At 40.3% G+C, this 12,468-nt stretch overlaps 1 protein-coding gene across 3 annotated transcripts in view; it reads right to left on the reverse strand.

The window, feature by feature from the left end:
• Positions 1 to 12,468, reverse strand: part of IFT140 (intraflagellar transport 140) — an 84,119-nt gene that overhangs the window by 55,713 nt on the left and 15,938 nt on the right. For 2 of the 3 annotated variants that reach the window (XM_060786385.2, XM_067460608.1), the window contains exons 14-20: positions 12,322 to 12,449; positions 11,272 to 11,389; positions 10,727 to 10,857; positions 8,535 to 8,685; positions 5,644 to 5,775; positions 3,538 to 3,573; positions 2,219 to 2,415 (exon numbers count right to left, since the gene is read on the reverse strand). In XM_060786385.2, the coding sequence (XP_060642368.2) occupies positions 2,219 to 2,415; positions 3,538 to 3,573; positions 5,644 to 5,775; positions 8,535 to 8,685; positions 10,727 to 10,857; positions 11,272 to 11,389; positions 12,322 to 12,449 (893 nt within the window). The remainder of the gene's footprint in view (positions 1 to 2,218; positions 2,416 to 3,537; positions 3,574 to 5,643; positions 5,776 to 8,534; positions 8,686 to 10,726; positions 10,858 to 11,271; positions 11,390 to 12,321; positions 12,450 to 12,468) is intronic. The other variant, XM_060786386.2, reaches the window with a different exon arrangement.

Here is a 12,468-nt window from a genome sequence, read left to right on the forward strand (position 1 = left end):
GAAACATGGTTACAAGTAAGCAACCTTACTTTCTTCAGCATGGTCCCTGTGAAGTACGCACCTGTGGTAGACTAGCAAGCTGCACCACAGATGGTGGGTATAACTGCCACCAATTATAACAATGGAGTGAGGGCAGGCAGAATCTGCCTCGGGCATACTACACACAAGATGGAGGACAAACGACAAGGTCTGGCCCAAGGTGAAGCCGTGAGGAAATCAGAGTGCACCTCCCCCCCACCCACCCACCCACACACACACACACAGAAGGCCAGTCAGTGGGAAACTACTGTATTTTATATTTTGCCTTTGCTGCCTCCAAATATTTATTAATATTTCTTTTGCTGCCAGCAATTTATTATTTTAATAGGCTACCTCCTCCACTGGAATGCTTAAAGAGCCACATGAAGACTTCGATTGGAATAAAACAGGAAAATGTTGTTTATTTTGAACAGTTAATATGTGTAATGGTTTCAGATAACTTATCAGGCTTCACTTCTTACAGAGGATGGTACTTTTATCTTGAGTTTCTTACAGCAAAGTTACACACACACAAATCCAAACAGGATCTTTTAAAACTTTTAAAATCTCCCTTCCTTCCACACACAGCACTCTAATCACTATAGAGGCCTATTAACTATTGCCCTCAAAGAGGAATTTTCATAAACCATTAACAGTTCCAAAACTTCCTGCCTTCAAACTCCTAACCCTTCTTCTTCCACACCAAACTTCTAACTGATCACAAAATGGCTGCCTCAGCATCTTCTCTTTGCCTCTGGCTCCGCCCATCTCCAGTTACTGAGTTTTTCCCTCCAATTTCATTAGCCAATCAAACTGCACTTCTGGCTATGAGGCTGCCTGCTTGCTCCACTCACCTTTCTCCTTACCTTTTGTAAGCTGGGCCTATTTTCTACCTTTTACAACAACCTTTAAGGTAGGCCAATACATTACAGTAGGCATCATGCCAATGCAGAAAACAGAACCGCTCTGCCAAACGCCATATGTTCTTTGATGGCCAAATCCAGTTTGTAGTGGGAGATGAATGCATGCAATTTTGATCAAATACCCACCCAACAAATGTCATCTAGTGGCACCCCATGCAAGAATGCTGTAGATGCAGCCACTACCCAGGTAAAATGTGCATGGATCTGAACAGGTAAGTCCAGTCCTGCCAACTGGTATGCCAGGTGGATAGTTGAGACAATTCATGCTCCCAATCTTTGAGTAGATACCAGAAGACCTATGGTATCCTTGCAGAACTCGATAAAAAGTTTCAGCGACTTCCATAGTGGAGCTATGCGATGTACATAAAAGCAAGAACCCTGCATACATCAAGGAGATGTAGTGACTACTCAAGAGGCATAGAAGGATCTGGAAATGGAATGAAAAGAACAATGTCCTGAGACATGTGAAACTGAGATGCTGCCTTAGACAAAAAAAGATATGAAGTATGATCTTGTCCTTATAGAACCTGAGATGGGGTCATTGATCCGCAGAGCTGTGAGCTGGCTAGTATGACGAGAAGAAGTGACAGCCACCAAAAAGGCAGTCTTCCAGGGCAGGGGAGATATGTCGGAAGTAGCCATTGGTTCAAAAGGTGGCTTCATAAGGGTTGAAAGGACAACCTCCTGTTTCCAGGAAGCAGGCCAAGTCAATACCGAGAGTCGTTTTGTAGCAAGTGGAGCAAATACCGAGGTTGCCGCTTCCATTGGCAAAAGGAGCTAAAGCCTCAAGCCTCGCTGCCGTGTTATATAACTGATGGAGATGGCAGGGCTGGAGTCCCTAATTGAACAAAGCTTTAAAAGAAGAATCCGAACAGCTGCGTGGGTGCAGGAAATACCACAGGTATCACGCTGAAGAAGCAGAGAAAGGAGTCAGACGGAAGTGACAGGCATCGAATGGCAATTCCTCCTGGTGGAGGTAGCAGGCAGAGATGGGTTTTGCCCAAAATATGGTTGCACATCTGTGATTTCTTTATTGTGCGGCCTAATTATAAGTTTTCATTAAGAATAACTACAATGAGGCACGGGGCAAACACACATAAGACAAGCACATTCAATGGAAAACTGGTCTCAAAACAACCAAATCACATCCTAAATCAAATCGAATCATGCCTAAAATCTGGATAACAGGCTCCAAACAGAATGAAGACACTTATTAGTAAGAGAAAGAGAAAATAAACACCATCAACAATCACATTCAAATCGAGTACTGACCCTACCTTTTTATAAGTTTGATGGATTTAAAGGCTTCATCCATATCGCCAATTGTAAGATACAAGCTGAAGTTAAGCACAGCGTCAAGCGTACTTTTGTCACACTCTTCCAGACCAATGAAATCGCGCATCGGCCTTCTGGCCACCATCTGGTAAAGCGATATCACACCAGGCTCCATCTCATCTTTCTTCTCTGCTTCTGGCTGAAAGGAAGAAATGTTATATAGCAAAACAAGAACAAACAATGCACAGCAAATCATGTTTAACATGTTTATCAGTGACTTGGATGGTGAAACGGAAGGCATACTTACAAAATTTGCAGGTGACACCAAATTCTGGGCACTACAATTCAAAGGGATATTGACAAGTCCAGAGATGGCCGACCAAAACCATGAAAGGTCTGGCAATTAACCCCTATGAGGAATGGCTGTAGGAGCTGAATATGTTTAGCTTGGAGAAATGAAGGCTGAGAGCAGACATTATAGCCATGCTTAAATGTTTGAAAGAATGTTCCATTGAGAAGGAAGGAGCAAGGCTTGTTTTCTGTTCCACAGAAACTAGTACTCAATGGAACAATGGATTCAAATTGCAGGAAAGAAGATTCCATATAAACATTAAGAAGAAATTCCTGACTGTAAAAACTATCTGATAGTGTAATATGCTGCCTGTGAGTCTGGTAGAGTTTCCTTCGCTGGAAATTTTTAAGTGGAGACTGGATGGCCATCTGTTGGGGGGTGCTTTGATTGCGTATTCCTACATGGTAAGTGAGTTGACCAGATAGCCTTTGGGATATCTTCCAACTGTTAGTCTAGGATAGCTGAAATTTCACATTACTATTATATCTCTCTTTTCTAAATATGTGGACTTCTTTTCCAGGAATGTATTATCCCCCTTAATTTCTACCCAGATATTCTTTAAATCAGTGGTTCTCAACCAGTGGGTCCCCAGGTGTTTTGGCCTTCAATTCCCAGAAATCCAAACAGTTGGTAAACATCTGGAGTCCTACAGGTTGAGAACCACTGCTTTAAGTCATGGAAATCCTTACAAGTGTAAAGGTTTTGTATAGTGCTGCTAAGTTCTCCTTTTCTGTTTAGTCTATTTCTCAGAAATTAATTATATTACAACCATGAGCCTCATTCCACCAGGTTTCCATGATGCCAATATGATAATATCTGCAAATCGACTTTCCTCAGAAAAAAAAAATGATCACCTCCCAAAAAGCATTATTAATAAATATGCAGAATAAAGCAAACAGGAACTGGATCAAAGAAGCCCTTGAAATGAAAACAAATAATAATGAAGGCAGGACAGCTCATAATACTTACATAAGGTTTATAGAGAGCTCCCCTCCAAAACAATAACTATAGGTAGCAGAAACGAAAAAAGAAAGAAGTGCAAATAAAATAATAAACAATATGCAGAGTAATACAGATAAACTGAAATGACAGGCGGTATAGTGAAATTAAAAAGCCTCATGTTACACTACTACTGCAGCTATAAAGATCACTTGTAGAAACTTATAGAGGTCTTTTGTCAGTCATTTAACATTTGCCTTTTCATGCTATTTGTGTGCAAGAGTCTTTAAATTAGAAGTGTCCCAGTCCCACTGATTCCAAGTATCATTTGTAATTCAGATAGGGTAAGCTGCATGTCCAGCACAAGTGATGCCATGCCTGTCATCGGGAATAGAGAAGATATGGCATTGTCCCATGCCACATCACCTGTAGTGCCCAATTAGGGGGTAGGACCCATGCTGCTGGTACAAAGTGATCCTACAACAGTGTTTCTCAACCTTCCTAATGCAGCGACCCTCTTAATACAGTTCTTCATGTTGTGGTGACCCCCAACCATAAAATTATTTTTGTTGCTGCTTCATAATTGTAATTTTGCTACTGTTATGAATCATAATGTAAATAGCTGATATGCAGGATGCATTTTCATTTACTAGATCAAATCTGGAACAAATACCCAATACGCCCAATTGTCATTTTGGAGTTGTCGTTGCTGGGATTTATAGTTAACCTATAATCAGAGAGCATTCTGAACTCCACCAATGATGCAATTAAAGCAAACTTGGCACAAAGAACTCCCATGAAAAACAGAAAATACTGGAAGGGTTTGATGGGCATTGACCTAGAGTCTTGGAGGTGAAGTTCACCTACATTCAGAGAGCACTGTGGACTCAAACAATGATGGATCTGAACCAAACTTGGCACAGATACTCAATATGCCCAAATGTGAACACTGGTGGAATTTGGGGGAAATAAAACTTGACATTTGAGAGTTGTAGTTGCTGGGATTTATAGTTCACCAACAATCAGAGCATTCTGAACCCCACCAATGATATAATTGGGCCAAACTTCGCACACGGAGCCCCCATGACCAAAAGAAAATACTATGTTTTCTGATGGTATTTAGCGACCCCTCTGACACCCCTCTGACCTCCAGGGGTCCTGATCTCCAGGTTGAGAAATGCTGCTCTAGGTTAAATTGCTGATTTTTCTAGTATGCACTGTCCTCCTTGTAGCTGTTCTACCCATCTGAATTCCCCAGAATACTACATCAATGCAACTTCATGGCTCACTATTTCCTCTGGTGGTACAGTTATCAGGAGCTGGATGGAAGCTCCTGATAACTTTGTATTCTTTCTCCCACTTCCTCTATAGATATGATAATAATTTTCTTTATCAGGAGAAGGCAGGGGGTGCCGATTATCCAAGGAGTTACCTCTCTTCTGTTAGTACCACAACAATACTTGATCCTATCAGGTTAAGTTCCCAGAAGACACACTTTGAAGAGGTATGGGAGAGGGGGGTTCAATATCCTCTATCTACCATGAAACTTCAAAGGATTATCAACTGAAATTAAAGAACAACAACATCCAAGTCCTGGAGAACGGCCCTTGACATAATTGCCCCACTTCAGCATACATTGCATACATGTCACTGCGACACGTATGCAATGTCGCAGTGACATTGCATACATCTAAAATGTATACGTGTCATGTAACCCACCCACAATTAATGCTATTCACTTGTTCCTTCATTTTAATATATATTGGATTGAAAACCTGCCAACAGTGACTGTGACATTCGAATTTTACACTGTGCCGAGAAATATTTGTGCATTTTAAAATCAGTATTCCAGTCCGGTACTTCTTATGTTATCTGATGTGAAGGATCAGGGTTGTTTGTTTGTTTTGTTTATTTGGGGGGAGGAGTTGTTTTGTTTTTTGGTCTAATGAACCAGGGACTGGCACATTTGTACCCATTGGTTACAGCTGTCTCTTTTTCTGGAAATGTGTCAGGGATCATCACTTTCAGTAGCTCTGCTCTATTATGAGTGTATCATTACTTACTCCAGAGTTGCACAGGTTTGCAGCATGCAAAGAGAGGCTAGGATTTCAGAAGTGACCTCTTTCATTTTCTCACCTTTCTAGAAAAATAGTAATGTGGCACCTCCATGCCTAAGAGAGACTGGTAGGATGATGGCAATGGAAAGCTGTCCTGCAGCAAAAGGCCATGCTCTTCAGTAATGAAAAAGCATATAATCAAAGCATCCACCTGGAAAGCAAAAAAGAATAATATTTGGGAATTAGTGGCACAATTTTTTAATGTTTGCTTTGTTAGATTGTTAAGCTATTTGTTTACTCTCGAAAAAAAAATATATACAGGCAATCCCCAATTTATAAACAAAGCAGGTTTTGTAGGTTTGTTCTTTGAATTTGTATGGAAGTCGGAACAGGAAATTTTTTAAAGTATAACTTCAGCCATACACACACACACACACACACATATATATATTAGCTCTGGATTTCATAAGGAAGGGTGAACACCCCTGTGGTGTTTGTTTTGCTCTCTGTGCCCCTGTTCATTTTCTGTCCCTATCAGAATTGGATTTTGAAAAAATGGGCTTGTTGGGAAAACATGGATTGGTGAAAAAGCTCCAGTGGAGACCCCCTTTCCATGTAATAATAACTCTTTCAGGAGTGGATTTCCCTTCCTAGGGGTAGATTTCTCTCACTTCCTATTGTCTCAGGCATGTTCTTCAATATGAATCATTTGTAAGTCAGATGTTTGTTTTAGAAAATGGAAATCTCCAGAACATTTTGGAGATTTTATGATCTTTGGAAAGGCATGACCTTGTTAGAAGTCACAAACTTTTGAAAAATGTTGCCATAACCTTTTGGTAAAAAGCATGACCAGTTACAACTCATAACCTTTCATAAAATGGTGTTCATGCAAGGTAACTAGGTTTCTCAGTTGTTAAACTGCTGTGCCCAGGTATGCCTTTGAATGGTTAGAGACAAAGATATGACAAAGCACAAAAAAGCATAACTATGTACAGCAAAGTTTCAGAAGCGTCTTCTTAGTTGCCCAAAAACATCTACTCCCCCTTAAAATATATTTGCCTTTCAAATCATGCTCTCAAGAGTAAAAAATGAGCAGACTTCTTAAAAAGTAACCGTTTCTTTACTCACAAACAGCATACAGGTACTTTGTTTATCAATCCTGTTACAGGTAGAATTTGAAGTACTTTCTATGTGTAGGTAACACAGGGCAGTCCATAATCTAAAACATCTCTAATAGAGTCTCTGTCTAGTCTGAAAGTCCAAAGGAGTCTGTAAGCATACTGTTCCTTCTGAAGTCTAAAGAAAACAGTTCTAAAATGGAGTCTGAGCCCTGAATAATCCCAGTTCTGATCACATGATCTGCAGCCCCTCCCACAACAAAGAGTTAAAAGAAAACTGCAAGAAAACACACATATACAATACAATAAGCAATTATATAAAAGGTAAAGGTTTCCCCTTGACATTAAATCTAGTCACGACCGACTCAGTGGGGGTGGGGGGGGGTGATGCTCATCTCCATTTCTAAGCTGAAGAGCCGGCATTGTGTGCAGAGACCTCAAAGCTCATGTGGCCAGCATGACTGCATGGAGCGCTGTTACCTTCCCACTGGAGTGGTATCTATTGATCTACTCACATTTGCATGTTTTTGAATTACTAGGTTAGTAGAACCTGGGCCTAAAAATGGGAGCTCATCCCACTCCCCAGCTTCAAACCCTTCGGTCAGCAAATTCAGCAGCTCAGCGGGTTAACCCACTGTGCCACCGGGGGCACCATTATATACATAACAAATAACTAATGGAGGCTTGCGAAGCTTTCTACTTCCAACAGTTTGTAACTCAGGGACTGCCTGTAGACTGCAACACAACTGGCCACTCAACATTAATGTTTCTGAAAATATATGTAAGACAAAGGCATTTGCAGACGACCCTGTGAATAGTATCAAACTGCTATTGAAAATACTACAAGAACATAGAGAAGTGGCAGAATTAAAAATGAACAGAATGAAATGAAGATAATAACGTCTCCCATATCCAATGAAGTTGCAGAATCCTGAAAGAAATAATTTTCCCCTTGTCTGTAGGAGAAACTTTTCAGTCGGGCAACTTGTTTCTCTCAGAAAAGGACCCCCTCCTCCTTCAGTACTTTCTCTCAGAAAAGGACCCCCTCCTCCTTCAGTACTTTCCCAGCTGAATCCAATCTTCCTTCTCAGTTTTCTTTCTCATATTTCATTTTATTAAGAAAGGGCATTATCCAAACAAAAATGAACAAAGTATTAAACATGAAGACCACAGACATGAGCAATTACTCAACCCTAACAAAGTGAGTGAAATTGCATATAGTTTGCTAGGACTATGTCATTGTCATCATCTTTATTTATACCCTGCTTTTCTCCCCTCTCGAGTTCATTTCAGTTTGCAGCTTTCTCCATAAATGCTCCACTGGAGGAAATCTGCAAAATAGCTTTATGGACTGATGCTTCTACTTTTAAAAAACATTACAAAAGGGAAAGGTTTGCTTCTTCTTGGGCCCTTCATTTAGAGTGTATTCTACTACTGCACTGTTGTTAGTTTTTGGTTTTGGTTTTGGTTTTGTTTTGTTTTGTTTGTTTTGCAAATTACTTACCTCTCATTCTCTCCTCATATTGGCTTCATTATAGAAAGAAATTAGCTAGGGATCTCTCTAGATAAAACAAGCCTTCTAATTCAGGTGATCCCACCTTGTCTAGGGGATGGGGGCAGCTAACTGATGTGACAAGAATGAACCTTTATCAAGGGTGCTCTATTTATTATTTTAGCTCTTTTCTATTGCACTTAATCAGAATCAGTCTTTTGAATGATAATTTCCAGGTTTTCGGCTCTCCCTCACATGGCACATGGCTGAAAATGCTAGTTAAATGCCTAGAACTGTGTCAGCATGAAACAATTCCTGGGTAGTGCCCAATGAGATATGAACAACAACAAAAAGACATACTAGGCTTTCTGTGGATTGTTGTTTCTTGTCCAGGGACTGCTGATTTGGGTCAAGGACAGTTTCACAGATGAAAAGCCTCGGCTCATTTTGATCCCAGAAGTGACTAACAGGGATGTGATCCCACAGCTCAGGAAGATCAGAGATTTTTCTCCTATTGAGACAACACAGGCATTAATCCGGGTAACCATACTTCGTAAAACCCATAAATGGCACCGAAAATACAGAATGCAAACAGAATAAAACACAGACCACTGCATTTATTGAAACTAAAACAGAATAATATTAGAGTTTCAGTACATGATGGGAGCTATATTAAATGGCAATCTTACTGGTGACACCAACTGACAGCCAATTTAATACAGATTTAGTGTACATTTTAATATATTGTATATTAAAATGTACACTAACTCTCTACTAAATGAAAGAAACCGCACTATAGCCTCAATATGTATACTAAAAATACTTTAGAGGGATATACAGATGCAATTTTAATGAATATTCAGATCATGTCAAATGCAGACATAATATGCATCTTGCTATAGAAATACTATTTTTACTCCTATAACTATAATATTAACATGTTGAGGCTACAGTCCTTTGGTTCTGGGGCTTTCCCTTCGAACTGATATAGTATACATCTTAATATAATAAACATATTCTATCAAAATGTACACTAAATGTTCAATATTAAATGGCAAGCTTATTGCTGATAGCAACTGACAACATTTTGAAATGCCGGTTGATAGTTTCACAGTGCCCTCAAGTGGATTTATACAAAATATTTGTGTTTAAAAGCAGCCCACAAAGAAGTCAACAATCAACTCCAAAATCAATGAAAAAACAAACTGGAGGGATGTTGATAAGGTTACTCTAAATTAAACTTGTATTAGGCTAAAAATACTATAATGCTTTTGAAGATTGTTTCATTGTTACATTGCTGTAGATCAGTAGTTCTCAACCCGTGGGTCCCCAGGTGTTTTGGCCTACAACTCCCAGAAATCCCAGCCAGTATACCAGCTATTAAGATTTCTGGGAATTGAAGACCAAAACACATGGGGACCCACAAGTTGAGAACCACTGCTCTAGATGCATCATCAGTGGGGTTCAGTGTGCTCTCTGGCTGCAGGGTAAACTACAACACCCACTATGGTGAGTCAGTCTTGGGGGTTCTGTGTGCAAAGTTTGGTCCTGGTCCATTATTGGTGGAGGTCACAGTTTCTTTGGTTGTGAGTGAACTACAATGCTAGGTCAGTTTTCCCCAAACCCCTCCAGTAATTAAATTTCAGTATATCAGTATGTGTGCCAAGTTTGGTCCAGATCCATCAGTGTTTGGGTTCACAGTGCTCTCTGGATGTAGGTGAACTACAACTCCCCCAAATCAAGGTGACTCCCCCCCCCCCAAAGACCTCCAGTATTTTCTCTTAGTCATGGGGGTTCTGTGTGCCAAGTTTGGTCCAATTCCATGGCGGAGTTCAGCGTGCTCATTGATTGCAGGTGAACTATAAATCCCAGTACCCACAACTCCAAAATGTCCAGGCCAATTCCCCTCAAAAGCCACCAATATTCGAATACTATACATTTCAGGACCCACAACTCCTATAAATTATGATGAATTCTCCCCAAACCACTCTAGTATGTTCAGTTGCTGGTCAATTCCTGTTTGCTGTGTGCCATAGAAAAGAATAGGAAAGGGTTAAGGGAGGCAATGGGCGGGGTCATGCAAATTCCACACCAATGGAGAGAGTCTGAAACACTGGGATGTCTGTGGTGGAGGAAACACATAAAATCTAAGATGAAATTGTTCCCATATGAAAGCCTTCACTTGGGTGAAGTAAGGAGTTTGCGTTCATGGCACTCACTGTAACCTGTAATGGCACTGGAGGGATGGCCATTGGTGTCTCCTGAGTAGTGGGAGCTATAGCTGTTTGTGGGGGCAAGAGCTTGTCTGTGTAAGTGGGACACGTCAGCCATACACACATATACATATTTTCACTTTTATGTGTATAGATAGAGATCTCTTCCTTTCCTCTAATGAGCTCAGTAAGTTGGATAGGGTTTCCCTTCTCCACGCTTACTTTATTCAAGTTGTGAATAAGGTAACACTGTTATATAGCACAAAGTAATGGAACAAAAAAATCATTTCAGAGTAAGCTTTTTCAAAGAATAATGTAAGCATTAAGAAAAATGTTCACCCTTCAGCTTCCTGTCCAAAGGAGGAAATCTCCCTGCCATCTTTCTGTTGGCCAGACTGGAAATCAAACAAGGTGACTGTATCCATTTCAATGTCATAGAAACAGATCTTGGAATCAAGACTCCCATCAGCCTACAAATGTATACAGAGGAAGAGTTAGATGTGGGGGGAAATGTATAATAACTCGGGGGAATGAGAAAAATAAAGAACAACACATAAATACATATGCATAAAGGCCTTGATATTCTTGGGTTTAGAGCCGCTCCTGAGCAATTTTTAAAAACAGTTTTGAATCTTTAAAAAATAGAATATTTCTAATTCTAGACCTAAAAATGTAAAACATTCACTCACACAGCCTACTGGTTATCTCTAGTTTAAACATTAAAATGCAAAGAAATGCACTTCAAAGTAGTCATCATGGATGTCTTACATAACAGGGGTTGGAATAGTTGGCCCTTCCAACTCTGTAGGCTCTGATGTTGCTTCAGGCCTTAATTACAAGAAAACATGTCCCAAACAACAACAAAAAATACAGCCCAAGCTCACCTTGTTGATGAGAATGCTCACTTTGTTTCCACTTGCATTGCATTTGACAGATGTAATCCCACCGGTACCTGGAAGCAGATCTGTCAGAGCCTTACTGCTGCAGTGCACTTTCGCCTCTCTGTCAGAAGAATTGGAACAATCAGGGATATCAAAATCATGTTCATTGAGGGCTACATCAGCCTTCTGGTTGCCTTCAAAGAGCTGTTGAATCCATGGATGGGGGGTCAACTATGTATTTCTTACATAGTGGTCGCTGCTCTTTAGGTTTTACCCGTTTTGGGTCCCAAGATGTTCTTTAATGACAACTTCCATCCCTTTTTATTATCTGGGGATAACAGGAATTGCTACCCAACAGACCTTGTGGCTCTGAGGATGGGGAAAGGTTAAAGGACATTTTAAAGTCAGGCTTCATATCTGGAAGCCTTGTCTCTCAATCCAAACCCCACTCTCCTGACTCAACAGAACAAACTGCAGTCTTCCATGTTATTGTATCACAACTCTCATCAGCTCTAGTCATGAGGAATATAGGAGCTGTAGTCCAGCATCTGGAGAAAGCCACATAACATGACGTGGCGGGTTGTATTCCGCCTGCAGGCCTTGTGATCTATTTTCACAGTTATGAAAAAACTACTGAGTGTTACAAAAGTGTTTTTTTCCATGTTGCCTTAAGATTTCTGCCTTAAGAGCAACATTAGTTGTTTTGACCAGAAAAATAAATCCATGGTTCACTGTGGGCACATATTAATTTATCACGCAAATACCAATTCTAAGTAAGACAGCAGGTATTCCCTTCTCTATTCCATACCCTTTTTCCTGTTTTTACATAAACAAGCAAATATGGACAGCGCTCTGCAGAGGCTACCTGCAGGTTCCCTCTCTGTATGCACGTAGCAAAGGGAGCAATGTTTTGTGCTAGCAGAATCTTTCCTTGTGTTGAAAGTAGTATTACACCCTAATTCATAGCTATGAAACAGTCCAGGGTTAGAAAAGACTCTATATAATCCAGAATGGAGCTCTTTCTTTCCCCCCAATGTTATGTCTTATTTGTACCTGCGAGAAAGATCAAATATTTTGAAGTTTGCCAAGTCTGTTCCCACTGTCAGGAAATTCCCACAGACATCAAGGAGGCATGGATTTCCTTCTGATTCAGAGAACACTAGTAGCTGCTTAACTGTGCCCTGGAATGGAAGAGGAGTA

The sequence above is a fragment of the Anolis sagrei genome, chromosome X (genome assembly GCF_037176765.1).
Source record: "Anolis sagrei isolate rAnoSag1 chromosome X, rAnoSag1.mat, whole genome shotgun sequence".
NCBI classification, from domain to species: Eukaryota; Metazoa; Chordata; class Lepidosauria; order Squamata; family Dactyloidae; genus Anolis; species Anolis sagrei.